This window comes from Trachurus trachurus (genome assembly GCF_905171665.1).
Source record: "Trachurus trachurus genome assembly, chromosome: 13".
Lineage (NCBI taxonomy): Eukaryota > Metazoa > Chordata > Actinopteri > Carangiformes > Carangidae > Trachurus > Trachurus trachurus.
In genome coordinates this window covers 5,009,128-5,030,699 of record NC_139892.1, presented here as the reverse complement: position 1 = coordinate 5,030,699, position 21,572 = coordinate 5,009,128, and the positions used below count along the sequence as shown (strand labels likewise).

Sequence of the window (21,572 nt, the reverse complement as noted above, 5' to 3'; positions counted from 1 at the left end):
ATTAAAAATTTGAATATTATTCAAATATTTAAAGCAGAAGTAAGCGATCCGGTGGTTTTGGCTAACTTCCTGTCAGCCCGATGGAGTTAGCAGTCCCCGCCCTCGTCCCTACGTCACCACATTCACGCGCATCCCTTGGCTGCACACACAGAGAGGACCGCCCCTTTATGCCGTTCTCTCTCCTCATTGGATAAAGGTTGTAGGATACAAGGAAAGTTTTCTCCTCGGCTTACAGCAGAGCAGAGTGACTGACAGACCCGTGTTTCAGACCAAACACTCTATAGAAGTGATTGCTGTCGGAAGATACTTAAGCAATATCACACGAGAGGGAGTGCTGTTGTACTGTATATCAGCACGGCTGTGATTCGGTCGTAGGCACGAGGCCGCAGGCCGAGTGCCGCAGATAATCACACCGTGCTATACAGTACAACAGCACGACCTCGAGTGTGATATTGCTTTTATACAACAGTGCTACGAGCGCATTTTAGAACAGTAATTAACTACAAGAGATTATGATTTGTTTGTTTATTTAATCATTTCTTTAGCTCCGCCAGCAGAAATAGTTCCGCAACTGGAAGGGAGACAAGGCTGTTGCCAGGCAACACATAAACATTTCATACTAGCTTGCTACGAGCTACAAGCTTTTCCACCGAGCTGCTTCCAGTGCTGGTTCTGGTTCTGAGCCCGTGTCTGATCAGCACCGCAGCAACAGGACCAGCGTGAAGACACAGAGACGTTATCGATACCGTATTACATTTGTTTATCTGCTATGTAATCAATATAAACACAGTTGAAGCTAAGTAGCTGAGCTACGTGGCTAACAACAGCTAACGCTAATATCAAAACACATCACCGTCAAAACGTAGTTGCCCCCGCGGCGATTTTTTTCCCAGCCGGGTTTAGTAGAGATTTATCACCAATTAGACGGACCAGGTCAGGTCCAGGTTTTAATGTTCACGTCCGTTTATAACTGCAGCAGCAGCAGCAGCAGCAGCAGCAGCAGAGAGATGGGGCAGCTCCTGAGAGAGCGTGGCTCTGACTTAGCTCCTGTCCAGCTGAACAGCGGAGTGATTATGTCTGTGAAAAGTCCCAGTGCTGTTATACTGTATATCAGCACTATGGAATGTCTCGTTGTCCAATCAAATTGCTCGGTTGGGACCGGTCGGAACTAACTGTTGTATAAAACTATTTAAGACTTATATTAACACAAACATTCCGCTTACTTCTGCTTTAACATAAAATGGGTTAGAAATTCGAACCGGATTTGGGGGGAAGATTGACAGCCCGAAACCAAACACACTGAGCTCATGGCCCACAGTTAAACTGCCTCTGTGAAAACACCCTGAATCAACTAGTATGTGAAATCACAGATATGATATTGGTAAAGCTGTAGTTTTAGGTTGTAACGGTTGAAGTTGGCGTATTGTTTCAGGGCTTTGTAGAGTCAGGTGGTCCAAGAGTGTGTTTTTTTTTTATGGGTTTAGTCGTCCCTGGTCTGAAAAGGTTTGAGGAACACTGTTCTTCACTGGCCTCACGATTCAGTTAAATTACGATTCACCAGTCTACAATTTGGTTCGATTCGATTATACGATGCATCATATCATGTTGACACAGGATATGTCTGTATGATGATACAAGACAGCTGTGTAAAGATCAAGGATGTGGGACTTCATCCTGAATGCTATGAATGACAGGCAAACAGCCAATCATGTAGTAGTCATGTAGTTCGGTTGCATGTGTGTTTATTGACAACAGGAGAGGAGATTTTAAACTAAAAAGGACCTCCTTGTCTCTCTCCAGCTGTCTTTTCAAAATAAATGCATAAAAAGCCCAGAAAAAACGGACTCGTGGGCTGGTGGTGGTGAGAAATTTAGCGATTTTGTGACATAACATAGATTCAGAATCGTCCAATAAAGAATCTCGATGCATCTTTGAAACGATTATTTTTGGCACCCCTAACTGTTCTACATCTGCCCTCTTACCACAGCCGGGTTGAGGCACCAGAAGCTGAGCGTCAGGACTTCTGTCTTCACTCTGACGCCTTGTCGCTGTCCCCTGCGTCTCCGCACCAGGAAGCCCTGAGCGTCGGGAACATCCGGAGGGACCTGGTTGGTCCAGGCGTAGGTCCTCTGCAGAGCCACCCGGTAGTCTTCAGCAAACCTGAAACCACACACACAGAGAAGAAACCGCCGAGTCACCAAAGGAGCTCTTCTCCTCCGCCGGCGTCTCCGAGGCGTCTCTGACCTGCAGTCGTCCCTGAAGAGGAAGTCCAGCACCATGAAGAGGTTTTTGAGGACGATGGAGGTGGCCGAGCTGATGATGGGGACCAGCACCGTGTCCTCTTTCCCGTTGACCACGCCGAGGCGCTCCTCCTTCTCCAGCACCTCCGCCAGGTTACGCTGCCACACAGGAAGAGAGAGGACGACACGGAAAATCATCTTCTTGTTGTTTCCTGATCATTTTTATTCCCTGTCTTAATGAACACTAACTCCCTTAGTTGGGTTAGTTCCCCACTTTATTTTTGGAATCTAGAATAAGAACTTCTTCCTGACGGGAGAAGATTTCTAATCAGCCCCAACTGTAAGCACTTTTAAATCCAGGTTAAAAACATTTCTCTTTTCACGTGCTTATAGCTGAGCTCTTTTTAAGAACTTAAAACTTTATCTATTTTCTTTTATTTTACTTTTATTTGCTCTTGTTTTTAACTCTGTTTTTTGTGTTTGTTTTTATTCTGTTTTATGCTTCTCTTTTTAAAAAAAATGTTTTGTCTTTACGTAAAGCACAAGCAGAGGGGTGTGTGGTACCTTGAGGAGTTGAAAGGAGGCGGCGGTGATGCCCAGGTCGTGGAAGACGACCAGGATATCCTTCCCACTCCAGACTTTACTTGAAGTCTCGTATCCTCTCTCCGTCAGCAGACTCTGGCTCTCCTGGATCCAGCTGCACAAAGACACAAACACAGTAAACATCTGGTTGACTCCTGAGAGAAGGTCATCGAGCAGAGACTGTGGGACTGACTTGATCAGGCTGTAGCAGAAGTTCCTGAGAGGTTCGTGTTTAGTGGCTCTGATTCGGTTCTTGACCATGCTGTCCAGCTCGTCCTTGGACGACAGCAGACTGTTGTGGTCCACCGAGCAGCTGGCGCTCTCCCGGGCGCAGTCCTCGATGTTGTGGGCTTCGTCCAGCACCAGGATCTGACCCGACAGGTCGATCTCCATCTGGGGAAGGAGAACCAACCAGAGAGAGGAAGAGGAGTGAATCCCAGCACACCATCATGTGAACTGTGACTCGTCGTTGTTGTGCACCAAGCTGCCGTCCTCACGCTCTCTCTGATCATGGGGTCCAGCAGGTAGTTGTACGGACAGAAGACGATGGAGGCGCTCTGCATCAGCTCACGGGCGGCGTAGTACGAGCACGAGCGGAGACGTTTCCCCAGAGAGACCAGGTCCTCCACGTCCCAGGCTTCACGCAGTCCGTTGGCCCGCAGGCTCTGGTGGTCCCGCATCCTCTGGACGCCGTGGTAAAAGCGACAGGACCTGCCCTGAGATCATAGATATTTATATTTTAAGAATTAAATGCATGAAATCAAAGATTATTTGTAAGCTCTCATTATAAAGCAGGAGAGCAAAGATTAAAATAAATGAAAAACTAATTTAAATCTGTTTAAATAAGAGTTCAAACCCTGAAAGACTTCACAGGAAGTCCGAGGTTAGAAACCAACATGCATCATGGAGCGATCAGAAAAACAACAATATAATCTGATGTGCCTCCAACCGGCTCCAGAAAAGTCATAAATTAAAAAGAAAACCAAGAACATCATCAACATTTCCAAGACTTCTTCCACTGCTGCAGCTCCTATAAGTGCTCACGTCACCTTCTTGTCACCATAGCGCGAAAAAATCACCAAAACTACAACTCTAATCACTTTCCTCTTACAGTTACAACTTACAGTCAATATCAAATAGAGCTTCTAACTTTTCTCCAAAGCCTGAGATGCTCCTAAAATATTTCAATTGTACACTAAACAGAGAGGTTACAGAGAGTAAAATGTAGAAAATATTTACATGCGAACATCAAACCAGTGAAAACACAGTGACTGATGAGGATTAACTGAATAAAATAATAAAATAACTATGGATGCACGATAACGACCTGCTCCTCGTAAGAAGCAGGTCGCTGATACCAGTGTTGGGCACGTTACTTTTAAAAAGGAATTAGTTATTAGTTACTACATAATAAAAGTAATTAATTACCAGGAAAAGTAACTTTTGTGTTACTTTTTTTTTTTTTTATAAAATGCTCAAATATGTTAGATTACTTAGCCTTCTCTCCCTATCACGCGGCGTGTGGAAGAGGTGGAGTGATAAACAGCTTTTTTCCGACCAGTTGATGTGCTGAAAATAATGTGTGTAATGTGTAACGTACACTTAAAGAGGAACTAAGCAGGAAACAGACGCGCAATATGCAATATTTTGTTTGTGACAGTTACATCATCCACCGTTCCATGGATTGATTTCTCGTCGGCTTCGTTGTAAACAAATGCACGTGGCCAGGTGGAGGGTTAGCGACACAGAGGAAAAGCAACCAGACTTAGTTCCTCTCTAAACGGGTGTATTATTTTCTGATGGTACTTCTTGAGTCAAGTAACGCTGATAACGGCGCATCTTATTAGAAAGGCTGTTTATTTCAACACCATTATTCCCATCACTGTTAATATCCACACCTGAGGTTAAGAAAGGCTAAGATGTAGTGAGTAAAGATGAATTTAACGTTTATATCTCTGACATAACTACTGTGATCACAACAAAAAGAGTTGACAGTTATGACACTTCAAAAATCAACATTTGTTATCGTTTCAAATCAACTCGGGGGGCAAACGGACTGAAAATGAGAAAAATCAAGGCAATGTTGGCTGATTATAATTGACTCTAGTAATCAGCAAAAAGTCAAAGTCATTTAGCGAACTTAATTGTGCCCATAATTATCTGTACCGATGGTTATCGTACATCCCTAATTATAACAACATACTTCAGTGGCACATTTTGGTGTGGCATAATAGAAAGAAATTATTGACTCAACTTTAATTAAAAACATATATAATTGGTTTTCCCAAGTCCTCAGTGTCTAACAGTTAGTTAACATGTGGTTGGACCCTCTGACACAGTGTTGTAGCTGCCTGTGTGTGATCAGGTCTGGGATCAGGTGTTACAGGTTTAACATGCGCTGACACCGGTACAGTGAATGAAGGAGACATGTAAAGAAGCTTCATCTTCATGTACTCGCCACCAATTAGTGTGTCAGCAGAGGACGTCCCACCCAACAGCTCCAGGTGCTGCTGTCACACAAACACTGTTAACAACCCCACGGCCCCCCACCGCCCCCCACCCAGACACAATAATCACCTCTGGAGGAGATGGTCTGCTTCTCACAGTCATGATGACGATGCTAAAGTCGGACACTGAGCCCTGTCTGCTTGCTGAAAGAAGAGTCGAGGGGAGGGGAGGGGTGGGGGGGTAACAGATCGCAGCCATGTTTAAAGGGATACTCCAACATTTTTTTTTTTTCGTGTCTTGCCTCACTCCCGAGTCCATGACCAGCAGATAGACACCATCCTTTCCACTGTGCGTGCAGTAACAAGGGAGATAGAGCCGTATCGCTAGGGCTGGGCGATATGAGAAAAAATCCTATCACGATAATCTTTTTCATATCAGTCGATATCGATATATATCACGATAGGACTCAAGTCACTGTTTTTGTCAAGCCTAAATGTTCTATCATACTCACGAGTGAGATTTGAAGATATCAGAAGGTTATTTCTGATTTAAATATTTATTTTTCATCAAAAATTGAACATTTCAGATGTAATTATTAACATATAAAAGCAATGAGTAGCCTAATAACAGTTTCAGATAAATAAAACTGGTATTATATAAAGTTAGTTTCAACCAAATAATTTGATTGGACAAGAGACATACATGAGTGCTGATATACAGGTATATACAGGTCTTTTTACAGACATTATCACTCTGCTGTTCAGCCATTCTTTAACATTACATCAGACAGGAGTTAGGTCAGACTAGAGCCAGGCTCCCCAGGAGCTGCTCCATCTCTCTGCTGCTGCTACAGTTATAAACGGACCTGAAAATTAAAACCCGGACCTGACGTGGCCCGTCTAATTAGCGATCATTCTCAGCCTAAACCCGGCTGAAAAAGAAAAAGGAAGAGAAATCGCCGCGGTTAGCGCTTGCTTCGCCAGTGGCCAGTGTTTAGGTCGGCACAGCTGAACAGTGTCGCTCTGGTGTGAGGAGCAGCAGCGGCGGCGGCAGCAGCAGCAGCAGCATTAACAGCAGCAGCAGCAGCAACGCCGTGACTACACTCCCTTTGATGTGTGACGGCAGTCGGAGCTCGACCCGCTCCGACTGCCTGCTGTCTCCGTGGTTAAAGTTTAGTGTTGTTTACAGTACTGTATCAGAGTTCCATCAATCTGGGTTAATGTAAACATGACGTACCACGTCTTTTCGCGGTCACTCGTCCTAGTTCTCCTCCATTTTTTCTTTCGAGGCAACACTCATTCTCTCTCTCTTTTTTACTGGCGATGCCCCTCTGCTGACGCCAGGCTGCAGCAGCCCAAACATTACCACATGTTGTTGTGCTGTGTACAGTCTTCCTGTGCCATGTCAACCTAACCTGGCTGGCTCAGCCATTGGTTCAGCGCGGCGCAACTCCCGTTTTCATTGGCTGTTTCAAAACATGAATGAATGAAACCTATCGACTTTCTATCGACCACGTTTCATATTGCTATTGAGTAAAGTTATATCGCGATATATATCGTTATCGTTTTATCGCCCAGCCCTACGTATCGCCCGTAATTAGCTTAGCTCAAACACTGGAAGTGTATAGGTAGTGTTAGCCTGCCTCCACCTAAAGTCATCAGAGAAACTGCGGAAACCGGCGGGCCGATCTTCGTCTCAGAGCTGACAAAACTCTCCGGTAAGGCATCTTGAGCGGTCAAATGCCGGTGAAGGGACGAGATCGGTCAAAACGGAGGGTTCAAGCAAAGACGGTTTATTTTGGTTCAAGCTAGCTACATCGAGGGTAGGTTAGCTTCCTATTTCAAAGTAAAAGCACAAATTCTATCGTCATGGTTTTCTGTATGTAAAGGGAAACGGGTGTTTTATTTTGTGAAAGTAACCGGAAGTGCGTTGGTCACAACGGCTAGCTTGAGTAGCGCCGAATTCGTCCGAACAAAATTGTAAACAGCTGGTATTTAGACAAATTAACGACACACTGCTGATCTAAACGGCTACTTTCTCACCTAAACATGTTTGAAATGTGGATAAAGTGATATATTTACAGAGTTTAGAGCTAAAATGAAATCAGCTTCTGACTGCTGGTTTCAGCTCGGGTAGGAGGCAGGCTAACACTACCCATACACTTCCAGCGTTTGAGCTAAGATAATTACGGGCGATACGGCTCTATCTCCCTTGTTACTGCACGCACAGTGGAAAGGATGGTGTCTATCTGCTGGTCATGGACTCGGGAGTGAGGCAAGACATGAAAAAAAATGTTGGCGTATCCCTTTAAGAAAGTCAAAGGCGGGGGGGCAGGTGTTTTGACTGAAAGCTGCATTAGCTTATCAATGTGTGTTTTTGTGTATGAATCACTTTGTGTCTGTACAAGCACGGCAACCCGACCCTGACTAGACAAGAGCCCGAGGTGACGAGGACACAGAGCGCCGCTGACACCCCACTCCGCTGAGGGGGGGTGAGGACCGGGCCAAGTTATTTCATATGACAAAGTTAGACAACACCTCCAATGACAGCTTAATTGTCCTCATTACAGTAGGCGCCTCAACGTTAGGACAGTATGAGGAGTTACAAGTGTCTCATGTTTCTAAAAAAAAGGCTCCCTCAATGGTTCTTGACATTTCAGTGTGATAGGAAGAGCCTGCTGCACCAAGTGTGGATATTGTAGCAGGATAATTGCTGCTCTCAGGCTACAGCTCCGAAGGAAATTTGTCTGGTGGCAGGAACCTAACAGTCTGAGTTTAAGAGGAGAACTCTGCAGCAAAAGGTCATTTCACTGTACACGAGGCTGTGTGGTCCAGTTATACCCTGTTTATACCTACATGTCTTAGTATAAGGAAGTTTTTAAATCCTTTTATGAAATAAACCAGGTCTACCAGAGTTAACACACACAATGTCACCATTGTTTTGTTCTTTTCTCACTAGACCATATTGATATTTGGCACTATTTCTTCTGTTTTGTCGGAATTGTGTTTGGATTCTTCTTTCCCTTTTCTCTTTTAATATATGGTGCTGCAACTGGAACCAATATTTCCTGAAGGGATTTCCCTATCTATCTATCTATCTATCTATCTATCTATCTATCTATCTATCTATCTATCTATCTATCTATCTATCTATCTATCTATCTATCTATCTATCTATCTATCTATCTATCTATCTATCTATCTATCTATCTATCTATCTATCTATCTATCTATCTACCTACCTACCTACCTACCTATCTATCCTTCCAAGCCAGATGTTAGTAAGTCTTAGCAGGTTTTGACCAGTAAAAAATGTGCTTTAACATGTGTAAGAAAGAGAAATCAATGGGTATCAAAAAGGTGTAAATCAAAGTTTGTGTCTGATTAAATGAGCTGTGTCCTGTTTTTTTCTTACGTGCTGCAGGAAAAGCATTAGACAAGACATGCTGTTCTCTAAGAAGGACCAGATTTGACTATTTAAAGCCCCTACAAAGAACTTTGATTGTGTGTTGATGTTGGTGACCCCTGTGGCCAAAATCGGTAGCCTCTCTTTGCGGATCCTGTCCCAATATCAGCCCTGACGGAAATATAGCAATGAAATTGAGTTCGGTTTTTACTCACTAGCATAACAACAACTCAATGTTAATTTATAGCCTCGTCAAATGTGCCGTCATCTATTTAGAAACAGCTTATCTTCCCAGCGATGGCCTCATTTGCTGTTATAGGTCACACAGAGACATCAGCAGAAACAAGAGACTTTTGCATATCTAGTTAAAAGTTCCTTGTCGGGGCTTTAACACTAAAATTATAGATTTCAGTTGTGAATACTAAGGTCTTTTGTGTGTGTGTGTGTGTGTGTGTGTGTGTGTGTTTGTCAGTGTTGATCCTCACATCCTTGGCCTCCAGCAGGTCTTTGCAGCGCTCATTGCGGTTGGCGTGCGGCGCCACCTCCGGGTTGACGCAGGTGTGATCTCTGCTGGACAGGATGGTCATCGGCACGTGGGAGTAAACGGTGCGTTTGAGCTCGTGGGCGATCTGAGTGATCTGTTTGTGTGTGCGGGTTCCAAAGAAGATCTTTGGCATCTTCTTTCTGACATCTTTGTCTTTGTCCTTGTCCTTCACGCTCTCCTTCTCTTTGGTTGAAGCACACGGGCACCGGGAGCAGGGCTCTGGAGACTGGACAGACAATAATGAAAGTTTTAATTTGATAGGATAAAAAATATTCAACTTGGTCCTGAAAAATTTGATGAATCAGCTGATTAAAATACCAGAGACGTCTGACGTGGATAGAGGGGGCAATATTTTTAGGCCCAGTGTGTTAATAAAGTAGGTTAAAGTGAATCCATAATTATCAGATCATATAGTTGAAGTTGTGCAGAAAAGGAAAGAAAAGAAGCATGGGCATGTTAAACATATTTTTATGTGGTTTATAAAGGAAAAATCTAAAGTGTTCAAAAACCAAAATAGGATAAGACCTCTAATTAAAAGACAATATACTGTACATGGTTCCAAACTTTGCAAGTACTTCTGCTCTTTGTAATAAGAGTAGATGTTGTTCTGTGGTGACTCTCAAATCCACACTTTACCTCAGTATGGCTTTCTGGGCTAAGAGTTCTTCACATAGAAACCAGTTCATGGTTAGAGGGAACCAAGGAAGTCAGAGGTCTTCAGTTTTTAAAGTTACGTCACAAACTCTTCAACCGTTGGCAATAAAAAAGCAATTAAAGCAGAAGTAAGTGATATATTTGTGTTAATATAAGTCTTAAATAGTTATATCGTCCAACAGCAATCACTTACATAGAGTGTTTGGACTGAAACACGGGTCTCTCAGTCCCTCTGCTCTGCTCTGAGCCGAAGAGAAAACATTTATCGTATCCTACAGTTTTTATCCAATGAGGAGAGAGAACGGCATGCAGGGCTGTGTGTGCAGCCAAGGAACTCCGTGAATGTGGCGGCGTAGGGACGAGGACTGTTATGGTGCGTTCAAGGAAACTCGTATTTTTCCGACCGTGAAGTCGTACCAGTTCGATCTGGTACGAGTTCACCGGTTGGAAGTTACGAGTGGCCGTTATAGTGACTTTCACCGGTAAAACAGGTCGGAAAAACACGAGTGGGTTGCCTGAAACGCTACAAAGTCGTAAGTTGTGACTTGAAGCTGTAATTTACGATTTCAAAAGCCTGCCTGGAACGCAGCATTAGCGAAAACGACCGGATCACTTACTTCTGCTTTAATCCATGTAAACTGCTTCATATTCTTATATTTATGTAGTGCCCTAAAACCACAAAGCTTGAGGACATCTACACGGCACACACAGCCTCTCAGTGTATTATGATTCAAAGCACCACAACAATCGTCCACTGTCACAGCTTTTTGACAGACCGTTCTCTTTGCTCTTCTAAAAAACACAGACAAGAATAAAGAATTAGTGTCCACACATCAGGGGTCCGATCTCTCTGTGCAGCAGGTGACCTTTTCTCCGTCTGAAAGTCGATAGGCCAACCATTGTGGCGGCTGGGAAAATGTAGCTGCTTCATAATTAGCCGTTCCAGTGACGTGGTGGAGTCCTTTTTCCCTCCTGCTCACAGGTTAAGTGTAGCCGGCACCATTTATGAAACTGATCCTGCTTATGTGTTGAGCTCTTTTAAGTGGAGCACTCTTTGACCGTTCACTGGTTCACATTCATCATCTAATCACAGGCCTCTCATATCCAGAGCTGGAAGTATTACATGATTACTACAAGCAGCAGTTTAGCGCTCAACACTGGTGTCACTAGTTTAGAGATTTAACTTTTCACTCTCACTTTGTGACCCTGAATAAATGATATCAAACATAATTAATCACTGCTTTTTGTTATTGCTTTGTATTTAATATGTATGTTCTTAATTCTGTTACTGGAAACTTCCCCATCCTGGGACAAGTGAAGGAATATCTTATCCTAGTTCTTTTTTGCATTTTCTGAAATTAGTTGGAATATTAACACTAGACACTAGAAGAGACGGATGAAGACTGTCCACTGGTTGGAAAAACAACAGGTTGGTGACCTCCAACAAATGGATCCCGACCAAAGATCAACACCGATCTAATTGCATCTTGTCGACAGTTTTATTATTGTTGGACTGTTGTGAAATGTGTCTGGGCTCTTTGTTCATGGATTTTGTTAATACTGAACAAATTAATGAATAACTTGTTCACAAGCTTCGAAAAATGTTTATCCCTAAATTCTCTGCAAATTACCTGAATGATTCCAGGTAAGAATGAATGGTATGTGCTGTCACGCATCGCAACTTACAATGGGGATCAGAAGGTAGCACTTCTGACGACAGACGAGAGGCTCAGGTTTCCCGCCAGCTCAGATTTTCCAAGCATGTTTGCCCATCAAATATTACAATGTGTGATGGAGTACAGGCCAGAGAGGGCCCTTAGAGAGCCATCTCTCAGAGTTAAGAGGGATAACGAGCCCTGAGCTCATGTGAAAAATAAACAGAGGTGCTGCAGGGCCCCAACACCAGTTCGAGTTACCTTTCTCCTCTGGAACAGTTACGCTTCACAGCCTGGGCCCTGGGCCCGATCACCTTACCTGCTGCTGCCACATTAAATAGAGCCGTCCAAATATCCTGCCCCAAGATGGCCAATAATTACTTATTCATTGGCAGGAGGGGGAAGGAGGGGTGGGCTGGGGCAGAGTAGAAGGGCTTGCTGATGAATAGAAGCCCTTGTCAAAAGCTGCAGCAGGAAACAGCTGACACAAGAGTATCCTTTTACGCGCCTGCCTCCCGAGATGCCAGGACAACAAGGTTTCAAGCTTGGCCCCACAGCCCAGAGCAGACACCCCCTGGAAAGGAATGCAGATAACTGGCAAAAGGGGCAAACGGGACACCAGCTCTTCTCGCAACAAGAACATACTGGTTCTTTCAGCGCCGAGCAGTTTCACTGGTGCTGCTCCTTGGGTGCCGTCGGGAAAGACAATGCCTACACTTTGTCCGTCAAACAACAGGCGACGTGAGGGAAGGCATGAGCAGGTTCATTGTTGAGTGAAGGTTTAACAAGTTCCTTTGGGTTCAATGATGAATCAGTAAACTAGGTTTCTTTAGGTTTACTTAGATCCCTCAGGTATGATACCTACACTGGCAGGTGTGAGTGTACGCAGTGGCTAAAGCCCTCTTGAGTTGACAGAACAGAGGTCAGTGGTGTTACCGAACACCTCAGAATATTCACAGGTAGGCTTCTGTTGCTTTACTCCCTGCCAACACCTGATAGATGGAAATCTCACACTCCGGGGGGCCAGTCAGAGGGCACTGAGGGGCCGCAGGCAGCGGATCACTTAGGTATCACTGGCGCCTCTCGCTGGATGCCAATTTGCTCCTCATTCCACAGCTTTCAAGGGCTTGGAATTCGTTCCAATAAGGGTGGGCTTCAATAGCCAGTACCTCAGAAGACATGACACCGAACACCCCCCTCCTCTCGATATGACCGCACTGTGCGGGGAGGGACCGTGGCAAATATCTGCCCTCCAAAGCACCTGTTTATCCCTCGGGCGCAGTAACCAGCGGGTGAACCCCATTCAATATTTATCCCCGTGGCTTTCACAGATCAGCGGGCCGGGCGAGGCAAACCCTCTTAATTAAAACTGGAGCTTGCTTCAAAGGGCCCCATTCAGGCCGTCAGTCAGCACTCCCAGGACAAAAGAGCCCGGGTCATGTAGCTGCAGGGAAACCAGAGACGGATGCGCTTTTTCGACTTCACTTTCCCTCCTCCTCTTTTTCCACCTCCCGTCATCCACAGCTCTAAATCCAAGCCACACACCTGGCAGGTTGAGACGCGGCAGCGGGAGCTCAGCCATTCCTCTGAGCTTTTGCGACGGCATCTTTATTTGTTGAGCATGTCTACTGATTATGGGTAACCTGTTGGTCTTTGGGGCCGGCAGAGAACCCAGGAACATGGATAATTCACCAGAAACAGCATCCTGATACCTTTAAGAACACTGTGTCACTTGATGCACCTGCTTTGGTTGCTATTTACTGAGCCAGCGGGTTGATACAAGATCCTATAGCTTTTAACGTCAAGATCAAATATTTTCAAGTTGTGGCATCGTAGATGTTCTTGGAAATCAAATGGTCAAAATCTGAGACAAGTACGCTTCATTTTCCTCAGAACAAACAAGTATTTGGTCCAAATGGTCTCACGGTGAGACCATTAGACCCTTCTCCTTAGCAGTTAGTCCTGGTTTAACTCCACCTGGTCTGATACCAACAGTCCTACACTGAGTCTACAACGAATTGATCAGTGGATCTGCAGCCAACACCTATTACAACCTACCTTGATAAGACTTTAAGTAACTTCTCAAATAAAAAATGATAAAGCTTACCTTTCACCAGCTTTTCAAATATGAGGATTTACCACATTTTCTTATTATATGTATGATTAGTAAACTAAGTGCCCAACCAAACTGAAGCAAAAACGTTGCAGCTGCCTTGAGCTCTATGATTATTTGAAATGTCATTAATATCTAACATTTTTTGGATGAAGCAATGAATTGCAAACAATCAAAGAGTAACCCTTAAAACAATCTGACTTTCATGAAGGTTTTATACTCTGCATATGTTTTAACTTTGATTATTATTCATCATGAAATGCCACAAGGGAGGTGTTTGATTGGTACCTAATTCCTTTGTTTAGACATAATTTACTGCTCCCAAACAGCCAGCATCATGAACAACTCTCTCCAGGGAACTGGTTTAGAGGCAAAGTGGGGATCAGAGCAAATACTAATCTGATATAAGCTTTCTCACTTCGTATCAAGTTGGATAAGAGAAATATGCATATTTTTTTAATGATAAATAAGTATCCAGGCTTCATATTTATTGCCTAAAACTGTGCACAGTCCTGTTTGTTTTGGTATTGATCCAGTTTTTTTAATCATCATGTTGGAAGCTTTACTTTGTGGTGTCGTTAAAATGAGTTTTTGATATTTTCTATAACCTCAACAATATAAATGAGGTGGTTGTGGACTGGCGCCTTTGACTCTACAGGAAATGAAACAATAACTACAGATCCTGTAAAAATTCACTCCAACTCTCTGGTGCATTAGTTTTATTTTATTTTTTTATGATCCTGAGTAAAATATAAATAAAATTGAGAGAAATTAGCCCTGAAAAAAAAAACACTTTTTGAATGACTTGCTAATCATTTGATTTCATGTACAAAGACATGAAAAAACAATATCACAACAGTCCACATCAAATTAAATTGCTATGAAAACATTTAAACTACTATCTTAATGTGATATAGTGTAATATACAGTTTGTATTTAAACACTTTGTCTTCTGTTCAAACAAACTCACATTTGCAAACACACAGATTAACTACACGTTATAAACTTGAGCCTCAGATGTGGTCAATTCAGTGGAGCACACTGCCACCTAGTGGTTATAGTGTGTGGTGGCTGTAAGTCTACTGCTGTCATTATAAAAACCATAGTGATCGACAAAGTTGTAGATATTTAGTTGTTAATTGTTATCAATCTGTGTATCTGCAGGGGCATTTTGACAAGTCCTTACAGGAAAAGCACAGAGGTAATTATTAACCTTAATGATGACTGCATGTTTTTAAATTTCTTCTTAAAACCCTCCTCTTCTCCTTGACCTTTGACCCCTAGTAAGACATTCAACTTTTTTTGATTTGATTTTATCTTATTTTATTGTACAGCTATTATTTTTACCCATGCTGATGTCTTTTAATTTATTTTATTTGTATTTTATTTGTAATTGTATTGCCTTATGTGAGCTTTTATGTCTTTTATATCTGATGTATTTTATTTATTATTCTATGCAGCACTGTGGTCCACTGTGGTGAATGCTTTGAAGTGCTCAACAAGTAAAGTTGGATTGGATTGGACTTGCACGTAACATCATGAATACATTCTAGATACACCTGATCTGAAATAAAGATGTTAATATAATGATTATTTCTTAAGTGAGGTTTCTTAATTTGGTTCAAAACTTTTCCAATGTAAAAGAGCTGGGCATCAGGTGAACAATGTATTCTGAACTGCCCGTATTCAAGTGATATTCAGTAAAACTACATCACATCAGAGGCGTGTCAGTGTGTAACTTGGTATCTCCCTGTGTAACGTACTCACACAGCATGAAGATGAGAATGAATCAGCTGCTGTGTCGTTCGTCTCCGTGGCTGCACGTTGACCTGGAGGCTCATTCTCCAGCTCCACATCATCATCATCATCATCATCATCGATGAAAATCACTCCCTTGTCCAGACGCTGACGTTTACGACCCTGAGCCTGAACATTAACACAAACATAAACTTCACTTCAACAAACAAGCAAACTCCACATCAACTCAACACAACACGTCTGTATTGGAACCATCACCAACCACTCAGAAGTCAATACACAGTAAATTCGGCGTCTATGACCTTGTGCTCGGCCCCGCGGATGCGTTTCCTGTCTGGCTGGAAGTCGTCGTCCTTGTTGACGGACGACTGGAACTTCTCCGACAGACGAGAAGCTATCGACTGTCTCCGGGGCTGAGACTCCTCTTTCAGAGGCACTAAATAAAAAAGAAAAACACTTGGATCATTTACAGTAACAGAAATGGAGTGTGTAAGTGTGGCTTGGTGCTGGTTAGTGTTGATGTTTCATTTAATTAAAACACAATGCTACAGATATATGTATATTTAAAAAATGCAAAATATGATCCACATCCTTTGATAGCTGTATGTGGTGTAAGACCTGTAGACTATGACTGACCATTAAACAATGCTGTGGTCTTTACTACCTTACTTGCTCGCTGCCAAATACTATTTAAGTGGAAGAGCTCAAAACCTCCATCCCATACCAGGTGGATCAGGGACATTATGTTTCATATTACGTTGGAGAAGATCAGATTCACTCCGAGAGGTAATAAAGACAAATTTAACAAGGTTTGGATGCCTTTTCTGACTTAATTCGACAACATCGACATTACTGATGTCGCAAACTGGGACTAGTAAGAGTATATATTGCATATTAGGTGAACACGGGTAATTTTGACCATTGCTGTTTTTTTTATTACTATTACTCTATTCATTATTTTTACCTTGTTTTATTCATTTTATCACAATATTTCCTCTTAATTTTATTTTTTTGTTGTATGTTTTAGATATTGCATTGTGTAATTTATTACTTTCTTTTCGATTTGGGAACCTGGGGTGGTGAGGACAGATGTTTAACTAAAAATGCCAATACGGAGTTTTTTTTTATTTATTTTTTTTAAAGCTCCTGCTAACCTGTCTCTGGTACATTATCTTACATTATCTTACTAATAAACTAACCTGTAAATACGTACAAGTATTTAGCGGGAGGAGACAACAGTGTTACACAGTTACATTTAATATACACAACCTGTACATGGCAGACTATGAGTGTCTCTAACACTTCTCTATCAACCAACCATAGCAAATTAACACAGTATGGCTGTTTGCATCAGTATCTATCTTGTATTAAACCGCGACACAAACACAAGCAGACTGAGGACAAACATCTGTGATGGATGTGTTTACTCACGTTGTTCAGGTGCTGGAGGAGGAAGCTGCTGTGTCGTCTCTTGACGCGGCGAGTCTGTGAGGTCAATAACAGCTGGTTCACCCGCAGCTGCTGAAGCCAAGGCCGAGGCTGTAGCCGAGGCCCTGCTGTGTTTACTGTGACACACACACCGACAGGCGACAGGGACGGATGGCTTCTTACAGTCTTCAGAGTATTTATCTGACTGGCTCTTGTCCTCCACGCTCCCGGCTTCTTGCAGTTTAGCTGTCGTCACATAAAGAAACACAGAGACAGAGATCTTACTGATACAAATGCCATCATCAACTTTGATTTATCTGCCCAATGGGCTTTATGCACAGATCCACTACTTCCTGAAATAAGCCAGCTCGTTTATTTCCTGTCTTACATTATTGGACCAATTGATTAATCCAGGTGTGCCTGACCATTGTTGTGAGGTCAGACACTCCTGGATTAATCAGTTGGTCCAATAATGTAAGACAGGAAATAAACGAGCTGGCTTATTTCAGGAAGTTGTGGAGCTGTGCATAAAGCCTATTCTTTTTCAATTCTCTGTGTGTGGACAAAAAGTAGACTTGTACAGCTTCACCACTGTTTTATGTTCTTAGAATCAGATCAGTGTAGAAACAGAGCAGGAAAAGGGCATGGGGATGTTATTCTCTTACTGTGTGGAACTATTATTATACAGCGGGGAAAATAAGTATTAAACGTGTCAACAGTCTTGCATGGTGAGCAGCATAGAGGCCATGGTGGTTAAATACGTTACTCATTGTTTTTTTTATAACTGTACCTGCTAATTGCAGTGTTGCAGTGTTGTTGTGAAAATGAATTTCCCCTCGGGGACAATAAATTATGAATCTGAATCTGAATCTGATCTTTGGCTCTTGGACGACTCCTCTTTGTTTTCTTTTGACTCTGTCAGAAATCTTGTGAGGACCTGGTCGTGTCCAGTTCATGGAAATGTTCTTTTTAGTTCACTAACGGATAAAACGTCAGTGTTGTGTCACTGTTGTGCTTTTGTTTTTATTGTTGTTTTATGCTGCTGGCTGCACTACACATTGCTCTCCGGGGACAATAAAGATCTCTTGACTTGACTTGAAAACGGTGCATTCAGACACGTCTGTAACTGATGCATCAGGATGTTCTGCTGCATCAGTTTCTGAAGGTCTGAAGAAGCTCTTTGCTTTCACCCATCATGAGACGCCTCTTGTGTGACGAGAAACCTTTTCATAGACGTCAGTTTGGACTGAAGCAGCTGATATTACTTTGCTCTGATGACTTTCTAAATACTGACAGTCTCCAGCTGCTTTCTTGTCTTTCCTTCTTTACTAGTGATGGGTCTTGCCGTGCCGAGGCTTCGAAGCGCGCGTCGAGTAATCCAGGAAGTATTTTGTGAAGCGCGTATCGAAGCGTGTATCGATGACGTATGAGATGACGTCCGAAGCCTCGCCGGCCCGTTGCTCCGCCTACTGGTTCAGGAAGCGGTTCGCGATTTGGTGTGCTATTCGAAATAGGAGGCACAGTGAAACGCAGTGGAGGTTCCCCTGCATCCTGTGGTATTTCTGCATCGATTGCAACATGTGTTTCAACAGTATTATCTATATCTATATTCTGAATAAAAATTATTCCACAAGTTCAACTAACAAGCGCATTCACTGTCCACAACCCTCGTTAACAGAAGTGTAATGGAGATCCGCGGGTATAGTCACAGTCACGTCTCACGAGGTACCAGTAAGGATAGGAGACAGCGTGTTGCGGTTAGCGAAACGGTTAGCATCGTTGCCCGCGGTGCGGGAGATCCGTGTTCGAGTCCCACTCAGAGCAGACTTTAAATTCTTTTTTTTATAGACAGTCTATGGCCTGAACAACATCAGTCACACAAGCATATTGTCCTCACCCTCATTCCCACTTTCCCTTATGACTCTTTATGGACACAAATGTCCTATTTAAACCAGTACAAAGTTCAAAATATACGTCTATCTACAGACCACTAATATCATTGTGATGTTTTTTTTTGGCCAGTAGATGGCGTAGTAGAGCAAATGAAGCCCCAAGAAGCTTTGTGCTTGAGTGAACCAATTTGATGAAAAGCTTCAATGCTTCATGAGGCTTCATCTGGCCATCACTATTCTTTACCTTTTCGCTCCTCCTCCTTTTCATCATGTGTTCAATATTTATACATTTCACTTTATTACACATTAATTTATGGACATAAATGTTTGGATGTCGTGTGCATTATTTGGGTTGTTGCCGACATCTGGTGTATATACAAAGCAGACATAAAGTAATGTTTCCATCATAACTTGACCGTACTATCATATATTCTCCTGCTACTACAACTCCTTGTTGCAAGTGTCCAGCGGCATCAACACAAGTTTCATCTCAGAAAAACATCCGACAAAGGAGAGACCAACCCTGAAGCAGCTCTCTGTTCCTGGTCGTAACAATATCAAAATGCAACTTCAAACAGGGAAATGTTGGTAAAGAAAGCGGAGACCGGGCTCACCCAGCTGAGCCTGCTGCCAGCCCAGAGCGGAGCAGAGTAAGGCCAAGCTCTTCCCACTTCCTGTAGGACTCTCCAGCAAACAGTGCTGCCCGTAGTTCAGCCCTCGAACAATCTGCACACAAGAAAAGAAACACTTTAAAAGATGCTGAGCTAAAGCTACAGGAGCACAAACCTGGTAGAAATCTGTTTTATGACTACAAATCAGAAGTCTGCGATTTTAGCTTTTTAAATTAAATCAAAGTTTGAACACCTGGCTTTTGTAAATGTAAATGTTAGTGCCCTTTTTATGTTTCTATATTTTCCTTCTTTCTGACTGTCCGTGCTCCAGACTAACTGTTTTCACTCGGAGCACAGTGTCCCCTTAAGTTAAAATGTTAGGAGCGCACACCATAAATCAATTTGCTAAGTAAATATTCACATTTCCTTTTCATCCATGATTGTCACGCACAATGACAGACAGATTCTTTGAGTCCCCCCTTTCACATTTCACATTCACTCAAAAAAAAGGAGTCAAATATACTGGTTGCACATGTGCAAGTAGATGAAAAATTTACTTGCACTGTCTCAAAAATTAACGGCAAAATGCCTCCATTTAGGGGCAGACTGGAGCCCTGACTGTTTTTCTCAACCTATTTATGTTTTGTTGTTTGTTGTGGCTGCTACGACTATTCAATTTCCCTCTAGGGATCAATAAAGTTTTTCTGATCTTGAGTCCAGTACAGAAGTAGTGCTACCAAAGCTCACACAGGTGTGATAGAGTATGTTCATTTCATTTTGATTTATTCCATTCATGGTATACATTCTTCACAAGGTTGCACAAAATTACATAATGTACACATAGTCACCATGAATGAAAAGGAGCAGGATGAAGAAAACTTATAGTACCTGCCCCTCTCTGTTGTTACAATTACATTGGCTTACTTCAATACCAATATTATACTCTATTTCAAAATATTAAAGATGATGAAACATAGTAGTGACAAGAAAACAAACAAAACACCACTCGTCTATCTATCTTTTTCTCTTTCTCCTCCTTCTTTTTTGTAGACGCATCTTTTCTTTTTAAAACATTTTCTTAAACTGAGACATACTTGTACAACTTTTCAATTCCTTGCTTTGTGAATGCCATAATTTTACCCCTACAACAGAAATACACATTTGTTTTAAGCTTAGCCTTGCAAATGTATGTTTAAAATCAAGCTTCAGTCTGTTGTCCCCTTCCTCCAGTTTGAACAAGTTTTGTAAATGTTCTGTTTATGATCTGTTCTTTGCTTTAAACATTATTTTTAAGGTCTGAAGTTCTATTATATCGGCCATTTTCAACAAACCTGCAGAAACAAATAATCTATTTGATGGCTCTGTATTGTTACAGGGATAGATCAACATTTTGGCATGAAATAATCATGTATAATGATGTAACATTACAACACATGAAGCAAATACTCTGGACTACTTTATCTTTTGAAATCCCTCCGCCCAGCAGCCGTGTCTGGAATGTAGTTCCGGCTGCATTAGCCTCTAAAACAACTCTGTCTCATAATGTAACATGATTATTTCCTAACGTGGTGAATGTGCAGGTGTGTTCAATTCTTTTCACATAAATAAATACTGTAAGTGCAGGACAGGACAGGACAGGACAGTGAAAACACAACAAATGCAATGGACAGTTTAAATTATAAAGTGCAGGTGCAGTTCAGTATTTGATGAGTTTGATGAGGGACAGGGGGACCTGTACCGTTCACCTCCATTGTGTTTCACTGAGCAGCTCACGTCTCTGCCCCGCCGATCTCAAAACAACATGCACCGATAATTAAAATCATTGAACCTATGAACTATGATTAGGATTACTAGGATTATGGAGAGTGGGGAATTTGCCAAAATGATGAACTATCCCTTTAATGATCTAAAGTAGGAGAGGTTAAAGTTATAGTTGTTTTGTTATGTCCTTGTTTTTCTGTCACTGTACTGTTTTTATGTTTTGGGACTCCAGATGGAAATTAGCATTGCTGCTATAATCCGGCACATTTACATGTTTTATATGTTCATTGATGTGCACTGTCCCACCCAAATAAACAAATAAAGTAAAGTAAATAAAGGCCTCAATCAAAAAAAACTGATTAATGTGTCATATAAATGCTATAGTTATAATTCTGTTAGATTTGTAGATGTATAATCATCGCATTACTAGCAGCTTGTATGTAAAATCTAATATTCTATAAAGGACAACAGAGCCAGGTTA

The 21,572-nt window shown here is 42.2% G+C and overlaps 1 protein-coding gene across 2 annotated transcripts in view; it reads right to left on the bottom strand.

The window, feature by feature from the left end:
- brip1 (BRCA1 interacting helicase 1) overlaps window positions 1–21,572 on the bottom strand; it is a 55,423-nt gene that overhangs the window by 33,394 nt on the left and 457 nt on the right. The window contains exons 3-12 of one of the 2 annotated variants that reach the window (XM_083984979.1): window positions 19,334–19,445; window positions 16,831–17,073; window positions 15,702–15,835; window positions 15,409–15,567; window positions 9,161–9,445; window positions 3,320–3,538; window positions 3,016–3,215; window positions 2,805–2,937; window positions 2,245–2,399; window positions 1,983–2,160 (exon numbers count right to left, since the gene is read on the bottom strand). In XM_083984979.1, the coding sequence (XP_083841105.1) occupies window positions 1,983–2,160; window positions 2,245–2,399; window positions 2,805–2,937; window positions 3,016–3,215; window positions 3,320–3,538; window positions 9,161–9,445; window positions 15,409–15,567; window positions 15,702–15,835; window positions 16,831–17,073; window positions 19,334–19,445 (1,818 nt within the window). Of the gene's footprint in view, window positions 1–1,982; window positions 2,400–2,804; window positions 2,938–3,015; window positions 3,216–3,319; window positions 3,539–9,160; window positions 9,446–15,408; window positions 15,568–15,701; window positions 15,836–16,830; window positions 17,074–19,333; window positions 19,446–21,572 lie in introns of both variants that reach the window. The other variant, XM_083984978.1, reaches the window with a different exon arrangement.